This window comes from Passer domesticus, chromosome 1 (assembly GCF_036417665.1).
Source record: "Passer domesticus isolate bPasDom1 chromosome 1, bPasDom1.hap1, whole genome shotgun sequence".
Lineage (NCBI taxonomy): Eukaryota > Metazoa > Chordata > Aves > Passeriformes > Passeridae > Passer > Passer domesticus.
Window position 1 is genome coordinate 91,920,272 of NC_087474.1, and position 20,104 is coordinate 91,940,375.

At 39.1% G+C, this 20,104-nt stretch overlaps 1 protein-coding gene across 23 annotated transcripts in view; it reads left to right on the top strand.

The window, feature by feature from the left end:
* The window catches only part of IKZF1 (IKAROS family zinc finger 1), a 107,427-nt gene that overhangs the window by 51,773 nt on the left and 35,550 nt on the right, over window positions 1–20,104 (top strand). For 20 of the 23 annotated variants that reach the window (XM_064429287.1, XM_064429405.1, XM_064429397.1 and 17 more), the window contains one exon: window positions 6,836–6,955. In XM_064429287.1, coding sequence (XP_064285357.1) covers window positions 6,836–6,955 — 120 coding nt within the window. The remainder of the gene's footprint in view (window positions 1–6,835; window positions 6,956–20,104) is intronic. The other 3 variants (XM_064429289.1, XM_064429347.1, XM_064429375.1) reach the window with 1 other exon arrangement.

Consider the following 20,104-nt stretch of genomic DNA (forward strand, 5'->3'; position numbering starts at 1 on the left):
CACAGTACAATGTTTTTCTTGTCAATATAATTGCTTTGGGTCTTTTTTTAAAACCAAAGTGGGAATTGAGATATAATTAATGATATCACTTGATATCAAGCCCAGTGGTGCATGGATTTTTTAAAAGGGACCATGTAAATAAGAAAGTCAAGGGAATATAGAAACATAGATGCAGTTTTGCATTAAATCTGTGGTAGTGTATCCCTAAAACATGGTCAGGTGCACATTTACACAAATTCTTTTGGGACCAAAATTCAGACTGTTACAAAATGAACATAGAACAAACTAAATTTACCAGGTGGGAAGGGGCAAATACTAATGAAAACCAAACCATATTTACCGGGTAGGGTTATTTGACTTTTTTCCAAAGCATTCAGTTTTATTATACATGTTTAAAAACAGAAAGAAAAAAAAAGGAGTCAAAAGGAGAAGAAGAAAAAAGAAAATGAGAACTGATTGGCATGAGATTTTATGTTTGTAATTGTTTTTGTCCAAGATGATATTTTGAAATGTGTTTAAATGGCAGAAAATTTGGGTTTCTAAAACTTGCTCTGTAGACACATGAATAGGATTTTGCAGTCTTATCCCATATTGATATTCCTTGGGGGTATTCTTAACTTCCTTGGAAATTGGTTCCATAAAAAATTGGCTTAGCAAGATAATACACGTGCATATTGTTGTGCCTGTGCAGCTGAAAAAGGCCAGGTTACTGTCTTTCCTAGTTTCCCTTGTATGTTGGCAGCTGCAACGGTCAATGGCTTTCAGTTTTCACTTTTAGTGTTCAGCCTGGAACACGACGGCCCCGTCACTGAGCCCACTCACAGCAGACACCTGGGCGTGCAGCTCTTGTTTCAGAGGCAGCTCTTGGGCACTGCTGCCTCAGGACTGGGGGGTACAGCTATAGAAGGTAGCTGGTAAAGGTCTGGGCACAGTGTGAGTGACTATGTAACTGGCTTTTTCTGAAATACATGAATACCACTTCCTTTCCCTCTCTCTGTTGTTATTCTTCTGCTTCCTTTCTAAAACTTTTTGAAAAGTTTTGTCAAAGATTGGAACCCAGAACTTTCAATGTCATCTGAAAAATAAAAATCAAACACATTTTCTGTCTGAAAGAGCAAGAGTATAATAATCTTTCATGCCAAAAGAAGATTACCAGTTATGTTTATTATAGAGAAGTCATTTCTAGTTAGCCCTGTGGAGACATGTTGCATTCGCTCCTGAGGTAACAATTTTGGAATTGTAACTGGATAAACTTACACATCACTGCTTTGTTGCATGTTGAACCGATTTGTAAATGAAATAAAATCTTATACATGCAGTCCGTGGAGCATCTGTGGCCTTAGCAGAAAAAGCAGTGGAGTTTTACTTGTTTATTCACTTTGGAACTGCTTGGAGCAACAAGAGGCACCACGATGTGAATCCAGCTCCTCTGCCTGCTGCACAAATCCTTCCCTGCTTGCATGAGCTCTTTCGGGGAGGAGCACTGAACTCCTCTTCCTCTGCAGCAGCACAGGCTGCCCTGGATACCCCCACCTAACCGTTGTGGTATTCTTTACAACGGTGTGAATTTGAGCTTCACACCTGCTACTTCTTACTAGAGCACTGCTTGTTTTTCTTTTGACATGAAGAGTAGCAGCAGGGGAGATGCTGCCTTGAGTCAAGGATTGGATTGGTAGAGCAAACACTTTGCATTCCTTGTGGCCTGCCTCTCCCTTCAGAGGGAAATCTTACAAAGAACTTTGCAATCTTGACTGCTTGTATATATGTAAATATATACATAATAGATGTATATCTATAATTTGTACTTCTCAAAGTTTTCTGTAGTTGAACTCCTGTAGTATTGTGCTGTTCCTTTTAGCTTTTCTAGCTTATCATGCAATAGTACTATTCTGTGATGAGAGAGGGTTTTCTTGAAAAAGAAAGTTACCTTTGATAAGAGGAAAACCTACACAAATGCATTAAAGTCTGCTTTGAACTCTCCTGCCGTTTCTGTCACTGAGCATCTGGTACTTTCTGTGAGCAAAGGCTGTGACTTGTGTTGGGTTGTTAGCTGAATTTATGGCTAAAGAAAGAACTTCATAATTTACTTTCATTTATGGTAAGAGTTATGTGGGAACTCACCTTCTGGAAATGAGAGTTTGTCCGATTAGGTTCCACAGATACTGGTTCTTTGTAAGCTCTTACTAGACTTTAAAAGTAGAGGACCTGAAGGTACAGGGATGTTACCTACTTCTCTCTCATAGGTGGGTTAATGTAGAAAGGAATATTTCCCCTTGTATTCCCCTGGGTTTCTGTGTGCTTCTGGGGTGATGAGGGAGCTCTGCTGTATGCTGGGAACCAGTTAAACTATTGCACAGTTTCAGGAGTGTAAGATTGTCCTGTCAGCTGTAAAACATTTATTTCTCCTGTTTTATGAGTATTGCTTATCAGGTATAGCTGGCTCTGTGGGCCTATGGAATTAGGGGACTTCACTAGCACCCTTGGTTGTGTTTTTAGAAAATATAAGTTAAAACATAAATTTGGTTTGGTGTGTTTCTTTGGGGCTTTTTGTTTTGTTTTTCAACACAGAAATAAAGGTCTCTAGTCGCCCCAGCTCAAACATGGTGTTTTGTAGCCATGTGCTTTATGCAGCTGCAGCTGACTCAGGTGTGGCAGAGGCCAGCCAGGCCAGGAGAGTATAAAACTACTGTGAGTGATCCAAACCCTGTGTGCGTTCCCAGGCATTCCCACCTCGGGGAATCCAGGCATGGCTGACTCCTAGAGGAACTGAAATACTGTGTGACTAGCAGAGTTCACACTTTTTATTTTTCTCCTGAAAGTGATATTTCATGAGACAAGCAGTTGCAGTTCTGAAATGAGGAGAGAGCTGACATACATTTAACCAAATGGTATCCGGCACCCATACAAGAGAGTCAGAAAACAGAGATAATATCTCACTTAACAAGCAGTATTTTTCCTGCCTTTTTTTCTTTTTTTCTTTTTTTTTCTCTCTCTCTCTTTTTTTTTTTTTTTTTTTTTTTTTTTTTTTTTTTTTTTTTTTTTCAGTTCTAGGGCCTAACAGTTAAGGAACGTGAAAAAACAGTACAAATGTTTCCACATCTAACATTAAGAGATCTCCTAGAACAAATCAAGCTGTGCTGCACTCTGCAAAAGCAGGAAGAAGAAACCCTCAATATTAAATACACACACACCCAACATTAGTTTGTGAAAGGAGAAGGAATGAGATTTCTGTAATACATCCTGCCCTGGCTTTCTTTTCAACAGTCGTAGCACCAGCAGCACCATTCTGGCATGAGGTGAATCACTCTCGGAGCTGGATGTACGTGTTAAAGGAACACCAGGCTGAGGACTTTAACAGAAATAAAGGATACTAAAACCTTATTGAACTGGGCAGTTTTTTTCCCTTCCTCTCTTTCCTTCTGGCTGCAAGTATATTTCTAGTGCAGAGATGAGGAAACTCAAATAGATAGAAGTTGAGGGTCTTGCCAGGCATCACTGATGGGGTAGGCTCTTTGACTATTTTTATACAGAAATGGCAGTTTTGAAAATCTGAGACCATCTTACAGAGATGCAGATTGAAATAAAGGAATATTTGATACAGCCTGCAGTTGTAATTCTTTCTATTTATGATTTAACCAAGAGCAACACGAATCAGTGGCAGTACCAGAAAGAGAACTTCAATTCCACAGCTAAGGGGGCTTTTTCTAATAATTAATTTAAAACCCTGTTAATTAATAATTAATTTAAAACTCACCCCCTCCACCCCAAGATTAGATTCTTTTTTAATGCTTCACTTCTTAAGTTACTTTGCTCTGTTATGTCACTTTTGAATAATTTTCCCCAGTACTAGGCACTAGGTATTGGTGTGGGGCTTAGCTCCTTTTCCTTTGACCAGTTGTTGTTCTGGGCATGTCTGTTTGAAATTAAAATTGAAAGCATTCCCACCTTTCCCTATCCCCCTTCCTTTTTTAACTTCAGTGGCAAAATAATGTTAGTGAGATTGTGTATGTGTAAGATTGCCACACAGTAATGAACTTCCCATGGTGTAATGACTTAGATGTAGTTAAGGCATGAAATACAAATATGATCCTCTAGAATCCAAGAGACAGCTCAATAAATGGATCTATTTTAAATCCACTATTTTTGTCCTGTCTTTTTGCATGTAGGGATTTCTCAATCATGTGTAACAAGAAGAAATCAAATTATATTAAATGGGTCATTAAAGACAAGTTTACTAAGTTTTCTTAGCTGCAGTCTCCTGCAGAGAGGGAAACAGACCTGATCTCCAGCTTCTGCCCCACCAAGTCAAGGAGGCAAGTCCAATTCATATCACCTGGGCAAACTGCTATTAATTTAACAAGTAGAAGACTGATATCCATTTAGTGAATGAAAGAGTTTACCACTGCAAATGTACTCTTTTGCTAACAGGTTTCTATTCCAAAAAGACTGCTCTGACTTCAAAGTATCCTACCTAGACTAAGTATTGTAGGATGCCAAATAACACACTTACGAAGATATTCTTTTGTTTGTTATCTCTTTTCCCATAGTTCTGGTATTATGAGTTTATATTGGTTTGCAGTCAAAAACAGTCTTCAGGTTTTTAGGATAATTGTTCTTCTCAGCCTTGACTCAGTTAAAGCATCAACATCCATTGTTGTAACTGGGAGTGCTGTTTCATCCTTGGAAGATGCAGGTTGCTTTGGATTACTGTTACTTTTTAACAAATTTCCTTAACTTATGTGTAATGTGAAGAGAGCTGCCAGGCTGTTGCTTGCCCTCCAGTTAAACCTCTGGGAGTTTTTGTTTTTTGTTTTGTGTGGGGAAAAATTTTATTCAGTTGAATAAACTGAAATATTTCAGCTGTCTCTCCTCCCTTGTTCATCTTATCTGTAAGAGATACCTCAGCTTGGCAGGTTAGGACTTGCAATGTAAAGTTGCTGTCAGTTTTATAAGTTCCCTACATCCCAGTAATTGGAATAAATAATTAAATAAGGAGTTAAATTGTGAATGGCAAAAAAAAAATTAATTCACTTACTCCCTGCTTTTTTTTTCCTTTGCTGTAAAATTCGTGCTCCCTCTTGTCCATTTATGCAATCCGCCTTTGCTCTTGCACTGACATCCAGTGGGTGTTATTTTGCCTATTTAAGAATACATCACAGAAGCTGGCTATGAAAGGGACCTTATTAAAATCATCTAGTTAGTCCTCCTGACAGTGCAGGACTGTTTCTTCAATACCCTGGAGTCCTCTGGCTGCAATTTGGGATGGTTCACCTGATGCTGCTCTCAAAACTCCTTCTCAGCAATTATTCCACAGCTTCATAGGTGTGTCATTAAGAAATGCAGTCACATATTCATTTAAACATAAGTCTGTGCCAGCAACCCAACACAGCTGATTTGGAAGATGACTTAAAACTACCTGTCATTTCTCCCTGTCATGATCAGTATAGATAGGAAAACACAATGCTTTGATCCATTCAGGAGGCAGGGAGGAAATAATTCTCTTCATTCAGATCAAGTCCATAACTGGCATCACTAAACTGCTGTCACTAAAGTAAGCTATATTTGGTTTATTTTTTCAATTTCTGGTGTTTTAAGGTTTGATTAGTGTTTTTGTTTTAATGAGGGAATTCTCATTAGCAAAAAACCCAGTAATTTGCTAAGGCTGTGTGCCATAAAATTACTGCCCTTACCGGTGTGCCAATTGCCACAGGATGTCTAACAGAGTTCGTCAATGTAATTTGGTAACATCTTCATTTTCAAGACAAGGGTCTTATGTGAACATTACTGCATTCGAATTCTGCTCTGGGCCTGTTCTGTTCTTTGCTATTAATGCAAAGGCCAGTCTTTCAGTAATGGTCAATGAAACTAATCACCTAGATAATTCCTTCAGTAGATGTTTCCAAGGCATGCTTTTGTTAGACATGTATGCAGTCATTTTAAAAGTTCTGCAAGACAGTGATAGTACTGTGGGCAGGAGATGTATGCTGTGAATTAGGGCTAAATCAAGAAACCTCACTATTTCTGGAAGCACAATACTTAGCAAGAGAGTTCTTTTTTCTTACTGTATTGTGTTTGGCACTAAAACAGTCCCACAATACCTACAATGTTTTAAAAACTGTTTGCCTCTGCAAAACCTTGTATACTCAAAATATTGGGGCTTGTTTCCTATTTGCAAATAGAAGACAATAAAATCCTTGAAGTCTGCTAATTGTTCATGTGTAAGAAGTCCTGGTCCCTACAGGCACTTCACTACTTGTAGGCACAAGGACCAGCCAGAGCTTGATCTGGGGATATTAGTGAAGCTTGCTGGAATTGTAGCTGAGTTTTCAGTTGAAGATAAAACTTGATTTTTGAGATAGCTCTTTTGGAGCCCCAGAATACCTGTGGGTTAGACTTCACTATGTCTTTGAAGTAAATCCAGATGTGTTCTCAAGGAGAACTTGTGGAAGAAAGAATTTTTTTACCAAGGATGTCCATTTGATAACCTTTATAATCTGTCAGTCTCTGTTGGCTAAATTGGATCTTCTGAGCATAGCAGCTGGAAAACATACATATCTCACAAAGATCTAAAATGGTAAGGCTAATAACTGTGTGTTCAGACTCAGTAAATTTGTTTGAGGTATTTGTATGCATTCTTTTAAAAAATTTAATTCCCCTGTATTCCTAAGAAATTTTCTCTGCGGGAGAGTGGGATTTGGTCCTAAGAATATTATGCTTTAGTAGTGTTTAGGGTTTTTTTAAAGTTTTATTTGGTTTGTGGTTCATCTTATTGTATTAATTGATAATGAGGCTACTCTGACAATGACAATCTAACTGATGCTTTCCTCACTATTAGGAAAGGAAAGTCCTCCAACTAGTGATGTCCCTGATGATCCAGATGAACCTATGCCTATACCAGAGGACCTTTCAACTAGTACTGGAGGTCAGCAGAGTTCTAAGAATGACAGAATCTTGGGTAAGATAACAAATACACTCTGATAAGAAATACTAGCAGATGATACAGCAATAATGTTAAATTACTTTTTCACAAGCTGGTAAACAAGCAGGTCCTGTGCCTTTCCATCTTCTTCAGGTGCATAGTGGATTTTGTGCATCCTTTTCTTTAGGAAATGCATGTTCACCCACAGAGAACTTATACAGATCCTACTGTTTATCTTCTTTCTAAACCATGACTGTTGCTTGACATTCTCCCCAGGAAAGAGAGTTTTCATTCTGTGTAGGAAATGGAATTAAATATGTGGTTCCAGGTCAAAATTATATGAAGTCAGATTCGATAAAAATTCGATAAATCGTATTTTTATTATTATTTTTATTATTAATTTGAATGCTATCTTGAATGTTATTGTGTTATCTGCTATTCAGATTTGTTCAGAAATGCATATTAGAACATACAAAGTATTTATGTATTTGGGATTTCAATATGTGATCTCCACTTATCTTTAATTTTTTTTACCTGGGAGAACTTTAGAAAACACTTATCTTTTAGATAAAAGGTGATTACAACTGATAAAGTCTGTTGGGTTAAAATTGCTGTCCAGAGATGACTGTGCAAAATGCTGATTTTTCTTAGGGATCCCATACTCCCAAGGACTAGCAATGGAGTAGCAATGCTGATGACTACTGTATGCACCAGCTCCCACATAGTGCTCTAAAAAGACTAAATATTACTTGAGCACCATGCCTGTTTACTAGTAGGGAAGAAAAAAAAAAGGAAAAGAGGAGGAAAAAAAGCACAGTGACTCCCAGAACGCTGTGATAAGTTCCCTATATGATAAAAATATTTCTGTAAAGGGATGACTATCAAAGTACAAATATTTACCCACAAATAAAAGTATTGCTCATTATTCTTGCATTCTAATATTATTGTAAGAGTAACAGTCAGGGTAGACGATTTACAGAAAGATTGCAAGTGACTTTAAACATTAATTGTCTAAGGAAATCCAGTAAAGGATACCAGGTGGAAAGGGAGGCACAGAAGGCAAAATAATTAATTCAAAATAATACAGCAGTAGGGTGTCAGAATTAGGAATAGAACCTAACCTAATAGAACCTACTCCCAAACTCCAGCACAAGCTAGTAGTGAGTGCATCATCTTATGCATCTTCATTTTATTTACCATTTGATCCCCTCTTATCAAAAATGTGAGCAAAAATTTCAACTCCTACATGCATATTGACATACTTTATGAAAAAATCATATTTAAAATGCTTTTAAACAATCTGATCACTTACTAAATTATTTATTTTTTCAATCCAAAGATCTTTGGACAAAATCTTTCATTAACTGCTTATCTATCAACTCAGTAAAAGGAGTTATGTCTCCTTTCTCCCACAGTAACTAAACATACAAAATATTTAAGCCTTGAGTCAAAAATTAAATTTTTTAGTTCTTTGTTCAAATCCAAACACAATTTTTCATTGTGTTGAATTTTCTTTATTATGCACACAAATATTGTGAAGGCCCAGAAAAGTTGAACTTCATATTTGCTGATGATGTAATGATTCTGCCAACAGTTCAGTCATATATCAATATTTACACATATTCTAAATAAGATAAGTTCCATCTGTTATTCTCATTACTCAGCAATAATTTAGATTATTCATGCCCTGACATTAACAACTTTTCTATAGCCACTTTCTCTACCCCATAGGTCTTTTGTTTACAAGGGTTATATCTTGTAGTGAGACATTTACCATAGTCAACATAATCAAAGACAATTCACAAAACTCTGCTTTATGGATGATCTGTAGGTACCAACTCCACTGCTTGCAATGTTTGTCTTTTCTGTAAAGCTGCATACACCTTTACCTCTTCTATTGCTCCTTTTTGCTAGCTCTAAGCTAGCTCTCTGAAAACAGTATACTAAAGAAATTAATTCTCCCTTTTCACAAAGAGGATATGAATATATGCCCCTGGCATATCAGGAGCCATATGATTGCTGTGCACATTCTGGATCTTCATCAAAAGAAAACCTCTTAGGAATAAAATAACACCTTAGGAGTGGTGTTTAGCCTATATGATCCTATAGGTGAATTAGGGGTGAAGGGGGCTGTCTTCCTGTGCAGGCAATGTCATGGCAGTGTAGAGAGGCTTGGTGTTTAGTACAACACCGTCATCGCCAAGTCCCAAGATCTGTTCCTCACTGCTATTTATCACCAAACTTAGGTAGACAAGAATGATCTGAAAAGTAGTTTGAAGATTGAAAGATAGAGAGGAGAGCATTGTAAAGACCCACTGATGTTATCTGTGTGCATCTGGCAGGTGGGAGCTAGACTGTGGCCTGTGGTAACCAACAGGCCCTGCATGAGCAGCTATGGCCAGCCAACAGTTTCGCTCTGTATGACTTTCCTAATGTCCCATCTGTTTCTTTCATCAAAAGGGAATCCCCTACCATTTGGATTTATTTCAACATAGGGTTTTACAGTGCATTCCATTTAAGCTGTAACACCCTGAGAGATCAGCTGTCCATACAGCATACACCAAGGAATTTGAGTCAAACATTTAATGAAGTCTCTACATTCTGGAGGACTTTTTTGTACACATAGGGCTATAGAGGTAACAATGGGCATTGCAAGTTTGTTAAATGAAAAGAATAAATATTTACTTCATCCTCCTGTAATTAGGTGAGAAATCTCTTTTTAGTTTTAATCAGCCTGTGAGATAGAAATGTTCAAGTGACAGCTTGCATACTTAGATTTGTATAAACATTTAATGAAATAATATTTAAACCTGGAGTCAAAAGTTTAATTACCTTTCTCATCAATTTAGCATTTCAAAGGTCAAAGATTACAGGAAATAAGCTATTTTTAGAAAAGAAAGACAGGCTCTACTCTTCCATGTGTTTTTAAAAATCTCCTTTTGTGCTTCTTCCAAACATGTAGACTCTTCCAGACTCTAATGTGGTGCTACAGAGCTGATAGAAACATTTTAAATATTTCTGCTGCTCTGAGAAGGAAGGTGTTGAAGTCCTCTACTTGCCAGATTTTATTGGTTGCCTTTAGTTTTTTAATTATCCTTTAAAATTACTATAGAGGGTGGAAATTTCATAAAGAAGGTACTCAGGGGATCATGAAATGTATGTTTTGACTTGTGTTCGCAGGCAGGGGGGATGCCCAAAACATGGCTTTCTTCTGACCAATACAAAAATGATCAACTGGTGTGAAAGGATAATTTACGGAAGTAAAGCCACCAACAGTTTCTGGTAATAACCCCAAGTAGCACAGCAAAGCAGAGATGTTCTGGTCACCATCAAGGCTCTTCATTTCCTTGATGAGCTTACTATGATTTTAATGTTGCAACCCCCAGAAAGCCACTATGTGTTGAGCAGCTTCCTTCTGCATGCTTAATTTCTGCTCCTCTGTCCACTAGATCTTCTTCCTTCCTTGTCCTATTCTCCACCCCAAATTTACTTTTCAGGCTAATCTGACACCTATAACATTTTTTTATTTTAATTTGTTCTTTTCACCCATGTGCTCTACAGATAGAAAGCACAGTGAACATTTTCAGCAGTGAGAGATTTTCACAACTCTTTAAGGCTCTAGAGACTCTCTTTTATCATTTCTCCTAGATATCCTTTTGAAATCTTGGTCTGAGTTTTTTAGAAATCTACTGAAAGTCCATTCCATTAAGAATTAGTGCTTTGCAGCCTATTTTGAACAGCCCTGTTCCCCATGGTACCCTATTGTAAATAACTTGATAATTCTCAGTCTCCGTAAGTTTCAGGTTAAATGTTGTGTGCACCTTTTGTGGATGATCTGTACTGAACATCCTGTGTGTGGTGAACAGTTGCAATTTAGGGCTGTTTGTGCACTGAGACTATATCCTAATTTAAGCCGTGTGGGAAGTTAATGAGTCAGTGATCTGTAGATCAAACCCTACTTCATGGAGAAAGAGCCATTTGCTGCAGTGGTGGCATTTGTCCAGAAAGGTAAGCAGTGCCTTCCTTTGTCATAACTGCCCATTCCATAGGTGGCCATTACTGGATAAAAAAAGCCATCTCACAGTGTTAGTGGCCTCAGAAAGAGGCTGTGGGCTCACCATTTCTGCACAGCTGTCTGGTGCTGCAGATGACCATAGACTTCTAAAACAGGAGTCAAGTGTTACCCCTGTAGTCACAGATTACAGTCTGGGTCTGTATAGAGATCTTCTTTTTAAGAGGTGGGGAGAATTCATCTCACAAAATTGGGATGAAACTCAGACATTTGACAGAGTATACCCAAAGTTACCAGTCAGGGTGATCATAGATATCAGTAGAAAGATTCATATGAAGTTATAAACTCTATTTGTTTAAAATAAATAGATATGGGAAGAGACATTAAAAGGAAGATTTTTTTGACATTTTTCTCTCCCAGTGGGAAATACCAAGTGATGATATTGCATCCCTCCCACAACTCAGTTATTGAAGCAGAAGCCTGTGTAGCTGCAGGCTTCAGTGCCTGGCATCACTGGGACCCTGGCATTGCCTTCACACCCTGGGGTCCTCCCTCTCAGCCATTCAGAGGTTGTAACCTGCATGAGGAGCCACTTACTGATGCAGGCAAGTGTCCTCTCTCTGAGCAGCTTCGATGCTTTATTTCCTTAAAAGGAGTTCAACCATTTGAGAGCATGGGCAGAAGCATTGCTGAGGGGCCACCAGGCAACCGAAACCATTGCCATTACATAAATCTACTGCAACTCACACACAGCTGGGTGGAGACAGAGTAGAAGTGTGCAAAGGCTGCAGACGGAGGGGAAAAGCGAGGAAAGACAAAAGGGGAAGTGCCCCACCCCGGCTTGCAAAATCAGTCCTGTGGTTCAGACAGGTCCAGTGCACTGGTGCCCTGGTAATTCTGCTGGGGAGGAAAAGGGGCTGAAGAAAAAGACTGCTGGAGCTAAACATCTTTGCACACTCCTCCTTGTGGGTGTTCAGTGGCTATGAAGGCAGTGTCTTGTGTATGAATAATAAAATGTGGCATGTGTGTGCCTGGACATTCAGAGAACCAAATTCCAAGAGCTGAAGTAACCTGGAGAGCTATGTAATATGTTTTATTTGCTCAGGTTTCAGATGGACATCTCTGCTGCTCAAAGGTCTGGAAGTGTGTAGAAGCTGATGAGCCTTTGTAAATAATCAGTCATAATTGCTGTCTCACCTGATGTAGCCCCCATGAGAGCAGAGAGAAAATTTGTTTTGAGATGGTTTGGGGAGCATTGAAAATTGTCTTTAACCTGCCACAATGAAACAATGCTTGAAAGTCCAACTGAGGAGGCTTCTGAAGGAATTGAAAAACTTGAAGCTGAAATATTTTAGGAACTTTTAAAAATAGGGAAGTCAGGAATCTCCCCTCTTCTTTGGTCTGAAGCCCCTATTTCTAACCCCAAAATAACAGTCCCCAGTATGGACTGGTATTGTATGTTCTGAGAGCCTGCCAGTATGATGTATATTTTTTTAAGGGGAATGCAGGAGATATTTTTGTCAGGATTATTTTAATTTTGTCTGCAAAACTCTTATAGGGATTTTGTAGAGGAGGATGGGGGTGGTTTAGTTGGAGAAGGCATGTGACAAATTTTATGAATGCCCTTAAATATGCTATACAGGATATAAGTTATATTCCAGCCTTCAAAGGAATATTTTGCATGAGCATAGTGTGAAACAGTGTGCTAGAGTGAGGTGCAGAAGACCCTGGTATATGGGGCCATTGGGAATTTCCTGTTGTGCCAAGAGACAAGCTCTGACCTATGTAGCAACTTAGGACTTAGAAAAATGTGCACGAAGGCAAATGGAAAAATGCCCTATTACTGAAGGTGAATTCCTCTATCAAATTTTAAAATGCTTGCTGCAAGTCATGAAGGATGAACATTTTCAGAATAAACTTGCAAGAAATTTGTGGAAGTAAGGGTGGCCCCTTGGAAAACAGAGTGGCCACAGCTGCAGCTCAGGCTGTGCTGCATTATGAGCTCAGCTCTCTCAACCAGTGCAAACCCAGATCAGGCACATTAGAATCTGCCCTCTTGATGGAACCATAGCACATGGCAAAATCAAAGCCTTGAGAACAGAACTGATCCTAAGAGTTGTAGTTTTATAATGATTTTTATTTAGTTTTGTGAGAACTTTTTTACTCAGAAACTTGACAGCAGCATGATTTGTGTTGCCACTGTGTGGCAACATGATATTGCAGGAGATGCTGAAGCTACAGGTTTTTTTCTCTTATTTCTCCAGAGCTGTGTAGCTTGTTGAGCTGCAGCCTATTTCATGAGCACCTGCTGGGTAAAGCTGTGTTTTCAGAAAAGAACATCAGCACAAAAGTCAGGAAAAGCCTGGGAACTGTGCAAGTTTTGTTTGTTCAGTGCTGGAGAGTGGCAAGCATTGCTTGAATAGGAGAGATGCAGTGTGTTTAGCTATGTGGCTTTAGGTACAGAGATTGAGTGTGCTGATCTAAACTGCAGTGAGAGGAAGTTCTCTTTATCTGAGCAGAAGAGATGTGCCTCAGAGATAAGCCCCCTTCTAGCTCAGGAGTTAAATTTATCTAGCAGGATCTCAGCAGTGGCTGCAGCTCAACTCAGAAACACCAGGCTCTGGCTGGAAGATGGGCATATTTTAAGCTGGGAGGACATCTGTAACTGCAGCTTGCAAAACTTCGAGTGATTTTAAGGGAATAATTCTTCATCAAAAGGTTGGATTCGTCTCCCAACATCAGCCACCCCTCTGTTCTGTATTAATTCTTGCTTGCTCTTTGTTGTAGGCTTTTTTTTTATGCTTTTTGCCTTGAGCAAGTTTTCTCTCACCCTGAGCGCTCTTGACCGCAGCCTTACCAAAAACTTTACTGCTGGACTGAGGTACAATGCAGGAACTACTTGCCTCTACAGAGGTAATGTTTCAGAACCAGCTGCTCTTTTGGTCTTGTTCAGCCACTCCTCATATTTCTGTAATTTCAGCTCCTGCTATGGTGGCTCCCTGGGAAGAGATGGTTCCTGGCTGCAGAAACCTGCAGCTATGTTCTCCCCTCAGATATGAACTTCCCAGGCTCTGTCCCACAGTAAAATGTGCAAACACGGTGTCACTCTGGCTTGATACACCACATTTGAGATTTGCAAGGAATGATGGGCAGCATGGCCATGCCTGCACAGTTTTCCCCAGTGTAGAATAAGCCCTTTATGATAAAGAGAGGGGATGGAAGAACTCCTTTTTGGAGCTGTAGTCCTAGAGCCAGGAGTGAACACCACACATTGCAGCAGGACAGGTTTGTTCCCAAACCTTTTCCTTTGAGTTCACTATGTGAGGTTTCTTGAAGCCTCAGATGGCCTCTCAGGAAAAAGCTTTGCCTGGCAGGCAGTAGATAGGTGTGACATTGCCACCAGTGCAGGCTTACCCTCAGCAAGTCATTTATGGTGGAGATGTGGGACAACAACAAGCTGTTAACTTTTGAAGGTGGATCAGCTAGCATCCCAAGATTTTGGCTTCCAGACACAGCTTATTGGAAACTGTCATGCCTCATCCAGCTGTCTCCCTGAACAAGTGAGCAGAACAGCAGCCCAAAAGCAGGCTAGACCTTAGTCTGCAATGCAAGACATCCTGCTGCTCCCTCCCTCCCTTGTCTCCTCCCTCACCCATACATTCTGTGGATTCTGTGTAGTAAAGGTGCATATGCAGGAAGACAGTTCATAGCAAATTAACCTTGGTGTGTGCTTACTTCTTTGGTTTTTTTACACATTTTGACGTTAGGAATAATGCCCAGTTCTTGTATGACAATTTAGGGTCATGTTTCTCAGAAACATTTCGGTGTCTAAGTTGCCTGCATAAAAAGAGATCCCAAGAAGGTATCTAATCTATTGTTTCACCATTAGCCATAGTGACATCACAGGCACCAAATAGGATTTTTGGAAGTGAGTAACTCATACTCTATTGATGAAAATGAGATTTCAATCCTAACATGGCAAAATCCATACCTAAAAATTGGATTAAGAACCTGATTGAAAGATTGCAGAAAAAAAATGGCAGAGCAAGCAGAGAATTATTCTCAAATTCCAGCCAAAACAGGCCTGAGATAAAAATAATAGTTTAGGCACATGTTTTCCTCTTTGTTTTTCACATTCCATTTCTCTTGTTTCTCTTCCCTCAAAGATAGTCCATAATTATCTTCCTTGAGAAGTGTAATAAATGTAGAAAAAATGGAGAAATATCATGAATTAACTTCCACTATTCCGAGCCATATATCAGAGTAAAAAAAAAAAAAAAAAAAAAAAAAGAGGGAAAAAAAGGAGAAGAAACTGAAGGGTAAGGAGAACTTTCACATGAACCTTTTTTTTACCCTGGAAAAAAACTTCTGAGGAAGTGGCTCTTACCAGAGTTTTCAGTAACTTCTAGATTATTTCATGGAATGATATGAGAAACTCACTTGTTCCCTGACACTTCCTTTAAAAATAAACAATAACTGAGATCTTTAGAACAAATTGTTAATTACTTCATATAACAGAGTATCTGCACATAATTTTGCCCTCTCCATTGATTAAGTAACAACAGAAATGTTTAATGCAATTAAAAGGTTGGTTTAAACTAAAGTTGGTGACACTTTCAGCTTGTGTTGCAATTAATAGAAGAGGAAATATTCATTCTCCATATTTCATCATTTAGAAGCATCCTGTATTTGTAAGAAGCTGTGATCAGCCAACATCCCTGCTATGGATTTGAACTTCCCAAATCTTTGGTTGTTTTTGAGTTTTGGGGGTTTTTGTCTAAGCTAAGAATTTTGTGTTCTGATTTTTCATAGTGGCTTAGGGGTTTTTTGGAGGGAGATCCGTCCCTTCTCATTCACAGTACTGTGCACCTCAGCATTATATGGGCCAAGTTATGGAGCCTGTTTTTTCCTGCCCTGAATGTGTTGCAATGCTCGGAAGTGGTGGTAGTGGTTGGCATTGAAGCAGGATGGTTTCATTAGCACCAAAATAGGGACTGTGAGCTGGGGAACACTGCTGTTTCTGCACCCCTCATGCTGCATCTGCATTTCAGATACATCTTTGCAGTTCTTGCCGTATGAAAATTTATTTTCAGGGGAAAACAACACATGCACCTATAGAATTCACTATGACAATTATGTTTGCCTTATTATGGGGTTCTTGGGTTTTGTGCCCAGGTTTTCAAAGTGAAAATACCTGTGAGACTGAGGGAAGTGTCAAATTGTGCATGATCCATCTGTACTCTGCCTTCCAGCAGGCTGTTATTCACAATTCAGGCTGTAAATGCCTCTGTCTTCCCAAAGCAAAACACTCCTCCCAGTTTTCTCAGACTGAAGCCATGAGCAGAGAAGTGAGAGCATCCCTTCCCCACTGATATGGCACCTTCCTTTCTGAGACAGGGTTTGTTCTTTTTCCTGCCATTTGTAACTGGCACCTCCTGTGGCTGGATGGTGGAGAGGAGGTGGTGAAGCCTTAATGGCCAGCATGGTCACTGGAGCTTTGTCTGCTGCAGGTGTGGATCTACAACAATTTATCTAGAAATCAAATAGGAACTAGGCTTTTCTGAAGAGGGGTTGAGTTTCCTGCCCATTTGTCCATATAATGGCAAGTAGAAGTAAAAATGAGAAATGATAATTGTGCTAGAAAAAGGCTTCAGTGGCTTTGGAGCCCAACACATGAAATATATGAGGGTGGAATAATGGTAATGAGGCATTACCTATGTTGTAGTATCACATTTGTTTAATCTTGCCACTACATTGCTAGTATATCCTAGTAAAATTGGTATCCTATCATGGGCTTATTGTGGTGTTAAGTGGAATTCTTTTTCTCCTTGCAAAACAGACTAGAGAACTCTGATGTTGTTTATTCTGTAATCACACATTAATGAGTCTGTACATTTGCTGTACAGTATAAGCATTAATAATAAGCTCTTTCCTGTGTTCAGAGAAAGAGACTGATTTATACCATACATGATACAGCCCTTGGTGTTTAGAAGACAATGCAAATATGCTTTTCATTTCTAAAGCTTTTTATAATTCATTAGTTCCCTTTAATACTCTCTTTGAAATTTGAAATTACTATGTATTTTCCAGCCATCAGGACCCATTTATTCCATATTCTCCCCTTTGTATGTTTATATGTACACACATACACATATGTGCATACAAATATGTGTCTGTCAGCACACAAAATTATGTGCCTGCAAAACCAAGTTCCTCTATGTTTATGTCTCTGTAAAAACAGCAAAAGAACATTTATCTTGAAAGCTGAGCTTTTCCTTCTTCTTTAGATCAAGCAAATGTATACTCTGCAACATAAACACATGCCATAAAAATATTTTTTTCAAACCTAAAAGAGGAAAAGGTTAGTTCCTGCTAGCTTGTCTGTATCCCTATAAGAAACCTAACTGTAAATTCCATTTGGGAAGTGGGTAACAGCTGGGGAAGATCCGCTTGTACCCACTGTGGCTTTTGTAGTCTCTGTAAAGTGGCTGGGCCAAAGCAGCTGTGAAGGTCATGGTACAAGAAGGACCATCAAGGAATTCATGAAGATAGAGGGAGATGGAAAAAGGAGGGAGATAAACACACATGCCCCCATGTCTTCCTGCCAGCATTCTTTGCCTGAAAAGGTTTTCCTGCCTGCCCCTTCTAGATTAGCAGTGAGGGGTACATGAGTCCTGAGAATTCTCCCCTTCAGCTTGTAAGTTCTATTCCTGCTTGCATTCAGGGGTTCTATTTACTTAATTCCTTGCAGTATTATAGAAGTAAGGTGGAGAAACAGGGAAACATTCATTAAGTATTTTTCTCCAGAAGATTGTTTTGCAGTCCTATACCAAATTGATGACTGCATAATGAAGCTTTGGGGGGCATATAATACCCACAACAGAGGGACAGAAGGGTGACATATTGAAATAATCTAATGGAAAATGCAGATATAATATCTTGTATTTCTCATTTGAGATACAGCTTTCCACTGAAAACTTATGCATGCCTAACTTGATAACTTAAAGATGATTCAGTAGCTAACTGAGCTAACAAATACAAAAGCACAGTCAAAAGTACCAGTGTAATAAAGGTAGTGATGGACTCTTCTGCTCTTCTGTCCCAGAAAGCAATTTGTATTCAGGGAATCTCCTTACGCACATTTTGAGGAGCTTCAGGTAAGTTCAAGATATAACTCCTCACAAACACCAGTCTAGTTGAGCACAATGCAGTCCCCTGCCTTCCGTGTGAGAACTCATGTTTTCTCTGCAATGGTGGTTTTTTTCACTCCTCTTTTTTGTCCTCAGCGAGACAGAGCACAGATAGTTGCCTACTTCCTGAGAACACAGTGATCCTCACATTTTGGGCTGCGGGTTGTGTTTTTCACGCTCAGGCATAGGATGGGAGTTAATCAGATAGCCATGGGCAGCTCTAGCAAATAGCACATTTGCATCAGCAGAAGGTTGTTTCAGCAGACTTGCTGGGAAGGTTTTCTGCAGCATGCCACCATTCTGCCCTACTGACAGGCACTGCACATTCATTTGACAAAACAGATGATAATAGAAAATGAAACTTTTAACGTTCTATTCTTAAAACACTTGAGAAGCACCTTACTCTGAAGGTGTGAGCCTGTGATTCACATCAGCTTTCCATGATGAATTTGAGGTAAAGGAATTTGAAGCTATGGATGAGCCATACTTCATTTATCCAGGTGTCAAGGAGAGTTCTTAGAACCACTCTAATGCAAGTGACAATCTTGATGACTAACAGTTATGTGCTCAGAAATGATCAGCACAGTTATGTGCTCAGAAATGATCAGCCATTACAATTTTGGTTTTTTGTGTTGGACAAGTAACTTCAGATTCAAAGCTGACTTTTTCTCTCTTCTAAATGAACAAAGCATCATTCATCAGTCACAGATTTTTTTCATTTTTTCAATTTGCCTCACACTTAGTCCCACCATACTCTCTGGGTGTTAGTATAAAATTTAGGTGCTTTATGAATCCTGGGTTGGGCACTGCTGATGTACTCTCTTTGGCTTGGTAGCAAGAAGGAGCTGCAACTTGGCAGTTCATGGGAAAGAAGGCTTCCTGATATGTTACAGCACATTAGGACACACATTTGTTTGTTTCTACCCTGAAAATCCACCATATTTGGTGAAAACACAATGCAATGTCTTATCCTTTGGAATATTTGAAGAGCACTTTAAACATAAACTGGGCAGATGCTTTTAAAAAGATTCTTCCAAGTGAAAGGCACTTATACTAGCTAGGGCATGCAACTAGGAGCAGAGAGGAAGTTTGACAGAAACTTTGCATGCTAGACATTTTCATATATTCCATAAATGCTGAGATGGCAGGAAATGCCAACAATGATAGCCTAAAGAGATCATTAACCCTTACAGGAGACCAAGTTTTGATCACCCTCTGAATGCCTGGCACCAGTTTTCACAGCACAGATCTTGTTCTAATTCCATATAATTGTGTGTCCTTTGTCCATCTTAGCTCTTGCTGTTGGTGTAAGACTGAGAAAGGGAGTGAATTAAGCTTGGGGTTTTTCTAATGCCATTTTCTTCCAATTTTTTTGTTGGGACTTTTTTTTATTCTCATTTTACTTTGTGGCACAGGGCTACTGGAAAAGAACCTCTGTTCTAAACACTGCACAAACACTAACAGAAAACCCCAAAGAATTTACAGTCTAATTAAGGCTATATAGATATACATAATTGATTAATTAAGCTTTACAAGTCCTAGCCAAGGTAAGTGTTAGGTAGGGCAGAATGAAATATAATCAATTCTGCTGTGCAATCTAAACCGTATGCAATATTCTGGAGACCAGAGAGCAAACTTGTTTTTCTAACAGATGCAGCAAAACAGTCTTGTGCGTTCTCCTCCAGGGTGCAGTGGGGTTGGTTTGGTTCAAAGTATTCAACTTTGTTTTAAACCATATCTCTTCAGCGTGAAAAATAGGATTGAAAATTATAAAGCTGGTAAGAGTAAATAAATTAAGGATTTGGTGATTGTACATGAGGGAGTAAAAGAAATATTGTCAATGCATTATTAGATCACTTGGGGAATCAGGAAATAATTAGTTTCCTGACTTCTAATTAGTCTAGATCTTAGTACAGAGGAGCAACCTACTATATCACTTGGACTTCTGGAAAAAGAGGAGGGCTGATTCCAAGCTCTGTACCT